This window comes from Acyrthosiphon pisum, chromosome A1 (assembly GCF_005508785.2).
Source record: "Acyrthosiphon pisum isolate AL4f chromosome A1, pea_aphid_22Mar2018_4r6ur, whole genome shotgun sequence".
NCBI classification, from domain to species: domain Eukaryota; kingdom Metazoa; phylum Arthropoda; class Insecta; order Hemiptera; family Aphididae; genus Acyrthosiphon; species Acyrthosiphon pisum.
The window spans coordinates 65174978-65182547 of NC_042494.1; the positions used below are offsets into that span (position 1 = coordinate 65174978).

Consider the following 7570-nt stretch of genomic DNA (forward strand, 5'->3'; position numbering starts at 1 on the left):
AGGATAACTCTTTTAGTTATTTTGTTGTGATTGTATAATATTATTCGTGGGTACTTGAAACTTCTAAAGTATAATATTATATATCTATGATTTTACCACGGTTTTTTGTTGATGTATAACGCGTTATAACTTATAAGTACCTAATAGATATTATGATATGATTAATTTGGAATTTATTATAGGTAAGTACCTATTATAGGTCAATTTTTTTTTAATACCATAGATAAGTATATATATGTCTAATACATAGACTGATATAGGTACCGTCTCCGCTCAGAATCGTTTTTCTTATACAGTGATATTATATCATTGAATTCAAATTTAATACTGTCCATTATACAGTGACCCACTTCTAACCTACTGTACAGCAGAGCGACATCCACTTACCCACCTTTTTTTGTTTTTACTTATTAGTTATTAGCTCCAAATCAAAGAACATTTGAATATGAAAATTTAAAACAAACATTCTATTCTTATTTCTTATAGTCCAGTTCAATTATGTTTAAGGTAGTATATACTATATAGTTTAAATTGTAAAAATGAAATGTAAAATATTTATTTTATTTTTTAGATTTAGAATATTATTTTAAAAATTAATAAAGATAAAAATAAATTTGAAATGACTTTTTTATTAAATATATATTCAAAGTAAAAAAAATAATAACGATAATATAAAAACATTTATAACGAACATTGTTATTTATTTTTTAAGAGCAATTTTTGGTATTTGTTAGTTCAATACTGCAATCAATTTTACTATTTTTTTACTACTAAAACATCCGTGCCCTAATAATAAGTATTACCCAAACATATTGTAATACTTATACAGTTATACCCAAAGGTTTAAAATATTTAAGAGACGAGACAATATGTAACTTACAATGTGCAAGAGGCCAAATTTTACGTCGGATACGGATTTGCATTCTGGTTTGACGGTGGATCTGTAAAAACATCACACAACAATGTTAACAATAATATTATGTAGATTGAACAGGAGCGATATGTATAATAATAATATGATGTATAGAATACTTATCTGGTTGTCTCTCTATAATATAATAGTACTCTTACCTACCTATTATTCAGATTGAGCGTGGAGTTCGATAATCCCGAGTGAATCGACGCGCTTACAATGATTGATGGCAACTCAATCTCTTCGGCGAACTCGTGTTTCTGAAACATATCAAGCGCGTAGCACATATTATTATATTTCATTCACATACTCACATTAAAAAATCGATCGTTTGTTTGTTATGACTATTCTACACGCTCCATGCGAAATACAATTATGTACTAACCTATTAGGTACTTACTCGTTAATTTTAGACGAAATAAATAGGTACCTTTTTTATTTTTTATTTTTTCGCCTATTTGTCCGAGCCGAAATGTTTTGAACTTACGTACCTATCCTAAGTTGAGAACATCGCGTTTTCACGTTTTTGTTAAGGTAAAGCAAACACAGAAAAATGGAAAAACAATGTATCCCATAGTCCCCTATGTACAATTTTATATGCGATATTAAATATTAATAATTATTACATTATTATAATATAATATAATATGATATTATGTACTTTTAAAATCGAAAATATATTTTTTCCTAGTAATTTATTACAAAATATATCCGATACTGCCATACTCCGTTCATTATTAGTCTTGTGCCCAAATGTAGCTGTAGACTGTAGTCGACGTTTAAAGTACTTTAAAGTAATAACTTGTATTTGCAAAGCGTTCTAATAATATACTAAACACAAATAATGATAACTGATTAGAAACGAGTAACTAATAAGTAATAACTAATAACTGCATGGTATAGGTGCACCTACCTATCTACTCCCAACCCGTGTGTACAACTTTAACAGTTTTTTATTCATAGACAAATTTAAACCTACCTAATTGAAATGTGACAAAACTAATAGCAATATAATTTGAAGGATATTTAGAATATTTAGGTATAACAATAAAAGTTACACTGACTGGAACAGAACGATGGCTGATGAATACAGTAGGTTAATAATATAATTGTGAAGGTAACCACTAACCACTTAGGTTCATTATTTTACAATATTTCTATAAATACAGTGTTTTCAATAACCTTGCAAGCCATGTCGGATTCTGATTTTTGCAGACGATGCCAATATTTTCTATTCGGTAAACCTTCTATGAAGAGCTGTTTAATACTCCAAAATGTTTTAGATAAGTTTATGACTTGTAATTATTTTGGATTATCTCTAAACATTGACAAATGCAAAATTATTTCCTTTCATCATACTCGGGAAATGATTAAGTTTGATTATTAACTTAATGGTCAAGCACTGCCGCGTGTTATCCAAATAAAGTATCTTGGGTTTATTTATGTCCCCTCACTATTTGGGTCTATTTCGTTTTCGCATGTTAAAAAATATTTACCGTGAATATTTTAAACTTAAAAATGTTTATCATTAGAAACTTATATGGAAATACTGTATAAACTATAAACACTTTATTGTATATTTAGTTTAAGTGAAAAAATTAAGTACGCTAACGTATATAAAAAAAATTACTTTTTTTTAACTTAATAAAAAGTTAACTAAAATGTGTATAACTATTAACTTAACTGAGTTAAAAAAGATCATTAACTTGCCCAGTCTTGGATTAACTATACAGATTAAGTAATGTTTTTTTTTTTTTAATTATTTTATCATAAAAAGATATATTCATTCAATATATTAAACAAAAAGTTTTAAAATTCATTATTAAGAAGTATCTTTATTATTTGTGTTAATTGTTGTAGTTACTGCATTTTCTACTAGCAGAGTTATGATATTGGTAGTACTACATTTTATAAATTGTACCACTATATTCACTATATGATATTATGTGGGTAATGCTAACGTGAAACGCAGTAACTGCATTATTATGTGAAAACTGTCAAAAATAATTTTGACAAAATTTTTTGTCAAAAATAGCATTTTTGAATTTCTAGCATAAATTTCCATCTGTTTCAGTCAAAAGGAATACTTAAAATCTTAAATTAATTAAAAAAATTACAAAAACACAAAAGTTCAATTTCCCGAAAAAATGATTTTTGTAGTTACTGCTTTTCCCAGTAGGAGGACAGTTTACTTGTCTACTTATAGCATTGTAATGCAATTATTATTTTTTTTTATTAATCGTTATTTATTCTTCCCATACACGAATCTTCAATTTAACCTACAGTAGTGGTTTTTAATCAAATTTATGTATATGTTTAATGTTGATTATTAAATTGTGTTTTAAATAACTCGATTTCAGTTTTATACCAACAATAATTTAATTTATGAACGCTGAAGTTGTTTTCTGAATGTCGTATTAATCAATTAGTGGTCACTATAGACTATATCGTGAATTTGCATATATTTTTTATGGTTGATCTTATTGTATGGTAAGTAAGTACAAAATATGACTTACAACGTTGTGAATGAAATAACCAACATTTTTAGTGCATGATTTGCACAGTTTAACATTTTTAATAATATTTTCAATTATCTACATATTTGGATAAATCATTATTATACGATTACGGATGTCTTTAATAATTTCTCATTAAGCATTTATGTGGCTTTAAGCAAAACTCTTTCTTATTTTCAGTAAAAAAGAACTTATGAGGAATCTCGTATTATTAATTGTCAAGTATTTGGTGATTAAATAACTAAAAATGATATGACTTGTTCAGTACTTTGAACTTTAAACGCTTACAAAAAAACGATATGATTATATGTAAGTATTTATGTAGGTATTTTTAATACATTTTCATTATGGTAAATACCACTTACTTATGAGGAACCATGTATATAGTTATCCAGTTTTTTTTACCACAGACTAAAAATGTTACCAACTTATCACAGATAAACCAAAAAAAAGTAAAACATTTCAAATATGTCTTTAAATAGCACAAAAATAGCCAACATATTTTAAAAATTGACTCATGTCTAGAATTTTTTTGTAAAATGTAAGTGTCTGTAGACTACTTAGTCATTGATTTCTAAATTACATCATAAAAACAAAATCGAACTGATTTAACCAAAATCCGATTTTGTGTAAATATTAGGTACTGTTTCTCGTAATTCGTTTTTTTCTGATTTTTTTGACAATTACTTTTGACCCACCCTTATCCCATATAGTATAAACAAGATCCAATTTGAGACCAGAAACTATCCTCAATAATTAAGATACTAATAATATTTTCAATTTATTTTCTTTGCAGTAAACAAAAGGAAGTACACCATTTAAATGTATAATTCAATTTACTATTCTCAATTGTTTTAGTCAAGTATTATTACAAAAACATGTACCTTATATTGACAAATACTTAAAATATAATCTCAGCGGCAAACTGTCAATACAGAATCGTATAATTGTATTGGCAAAATAATATATTTTAAATTTTTAACATAGACCCAACATAAAATATCGATTTATACTATTTTCTTTCAACTTTATTTAATCATAGTACCTATGAATGGTTCCTTTAGTTTATCTAACGGAGTGTTTTTAAATCAACAAATTCCTTTATTTAACCGGATATTACCGCAGCCTAGTATCAATACCTACTTTGTTTCTTGAAAAATCCACTCTTCAAAAACAAATAAAACGTGGAAAATAATCTACGTCAAATAAATATTTTAGAAAGAAGCTCGTGTCTGAAAAATCTTTTATGCATTACAATTTTTAAACACTAATAGTCGCTAAAGAAGATTAAAAATAAAAATAAATTTAAATAAAATATATTATTAAATATTTTTACTATTGCAGGGTTCATTCTAATTTTCTCATTCTATGATGATAGAATATCCCTACCTAAATTATAAAATATTATTAATTAAACATTTACTACCTAGTTATTGGAAATCTTCTAAAAGCATCCAATAATTATCCTTATATTATAAAAACATACATATTATTTCTTCCTTATATCCTTTTCTACATAATTGTTTTAGAAAAATATATACAGTTCAAACTTCAAATCTAAATACGAGTAATGTGATTAAAAAAAGTTTAAATAAATTAGATCAATGCTATTCATATTAAAATTACAATCTTGTTTTAATAACTTGATCAATTATTATTGATATTACTGATAAATAATAATACAGGTAATACATTTTTTTTTATTCCAAAGGGAATCAATAGTATATGTAATTAAAAACATAAATCAATGAGTATCAGTAACTTAAAAAACATACAGTATCTATACATAAAAAATTAATGAAATAACTAATAATTTTATAAAAAAATTTTCTTCTATAGGTACCTATAGATAATAATTATGAAAACAGTGTAATAGAAAAAATAGTTTGAAAGTATAGGTAATGGTATTGTTTCATATGAAAGTTACCTAATGAACTTACTACTAGGTATGTCAGAAGTTTTATGTTATTTTTTAAATTGCTTTCATGAAAATTATATATTATATTCAGATAATTACCTATATATACCTACAATTTTTTAGAGCTTGATATAATATCATACTAATGGATTTTCTGTGGGTTATGACATGTACTCGTTTTAATTTTATTGTACTTAAATTAACAGGTTTAGATAATTTTATTTAAAATTAATCACCTATAATAATAAATTATCAAAACTGTCGTAAATTTTATCTGCCTAGGTATTGGCAATTGGAATTGTAATGTAGGGTAATCTATTCATACCTATAGCCTTTTGAGTCTTTCAAAAATAATTTAGAATTAAAATATTTATTTCAAAGCATTGCTTGAAGCAAATTATTTCCGTACCTGATGTATTTTATTGTTGTTGAATTTGCTATTGCATACGTTTTGATCCACTGTGTAAGTTGCTGACGGCATGATGCGATAGTATATAAATACATTTACACGGTACCTGTAACTGATGAAAATCCTACGTCTATTCAAGAATCTGCTTATTAAATAATCGATGACATGAATATAGAACACAATAAACACGTGACGATAGTAAACATTTTTGTCTTAAATAACAGTCGTGGTGATTGGTGTGTGTGTGACATGCGTGAGTATGTACATAATATGTGAATGCATTAATATAAGATGCTCGTCTTGGTAAATCGTAGAGAAGTGCTGAGACCATAATATAAAAATAGTGAATATCTAATCTATTTAGTTGTTTAGGAGAGGGAAATAAAGTATCGCAAATACATTGTCGAGTACTTTAATAAAAAAAAGTCACTTACGAGGGCATAGATCAATGAATCGTATATGGTATGGTAATATTATTATAGATAATGCGTTGATATATTTTTTTGGACATTATGCAATTTTTTAATAAAACCCAGTAGCGTCATTTCAGTTTTAAATAGAGGGGGACAAAAGTTTTGACCAGTCCATTATTTTTCGTATAGGTAACCAAAAAAAAACCGATAACATCACTCGCAATCTAATTTCCACTTGTTTTTTTTTTACAATAATTGTATTGAGATAAAAAAAAACAAGTGAATTATTCCTAGCTTACATAATTGCATATGTAGGTAATATCATAGGCAAAAATAGCTCAATCTTATTGCAAAATATACGTGAACGTGAAAATCTAATTAAATATAGTACACACACACACACACACACACACACACACACACACACACACACACACACACACACACACACACACACACACCAATTACTTTAAATCTTATAAACATGCTAATTCATCTATATATTCGAACTTAAGTATTAATTATCATTGTGACAATAATTTCCTAGGCAATATTACATTTCCTGTAAATTATATCAGTTATTATGTTTTTTCATTAACAACTTGGCCCTTGAAAGCTCTTAAAATCAGACAGGGGCAAAGTGGGTTGTCTCCCACTAATGACTACAGTACCTACTTCACTGTTAAAACTTTTCATATTACTATCCTTTGATCGTATAATATTAATAATATAGTATCTATTACAATTCTTAAAGACCTCGTAAACCCAACCCTCAATTTAAACTTTCAAAATAGTATTTTGATTCATCAACAAAATCGACAAGTTTGCGAATTTCACAAATCAATAATATACTAATATCCTCCAACTAATGCAGGGTAAACTTTTTCACTAATTCAAATATATTTGGTTGCAGTATTATCATTTAACTATGATACAGTTATTGAAATATTACTCTCTTACCATAATTGTATCATGTGTACAGCTCAGAGGTGGTTTGAAATTTTTTAATTGGTGGTTCAAGAATAGTTAATACAACCCACCCACATACCAAAAAGTCATATTATAGGTACAAAAATTCAACTAAATTTTGAAACTTTTAATAATTATCGTAATGATATGTTATATTAAGTACCCAATTATAAATAACCAGGTGAATAAGTTGACATTACAAAGCTAGATATAAAACAAAATTAGTTTTATCTAGCGCGCTGTATTTTAATGTTTTCCTTAATAAATAGGTAAGCATTAATAAGTAGGTAGCCAGGTAGTTATATACTTTTAGTTTTTTTATTAACTAGGACATTTTAATATAAACAGATGTTGGTGGCAAAATACTAACTTCTTTATAAGCCATGAATAAATTTGGAAACGCCGACGCCATTCCTATTTTTCACAATGCAC

At 26.5% G+C, this 7570-nt stretch overlaps 1 protein-coding gene across 2 annotated transcripts in view; it reads right to left on the reverse strand.

The window, feature by feature from the left end:
- LOC100168150 (multidrug resistance protein 1A) overlaps positions 1–6075 on the reverse strand; it is a 21258-nt gene extending 15183 nt beyond the window's left edge. Inside the window, exons 1-3 of one of the 2 annotated variants that reach the window (XM_001947399.5) lie at positions 5757–6075; positions 1076–1173; positions 881–941 (exon numbers count right to left, since the gene is read on the reverse strand). In XM_001947399.5, coding sequence (XP_001947434.2) covers positions 881–941; positions 1076–1173; positions 5757–5828 — 231 coding nt within the window. In that variant the 5' untranslated portion in view covers positions 5829–6075. The remainder of the gene's footprint in view (positions 1–880; positions 942–1075; positions 1174–5756) is intronic. The other variant, XM_008179950.3, reaches the window with a different exon arrangement.
- Positions 6076–7570: the final 1495 nt, after the last annotated feature.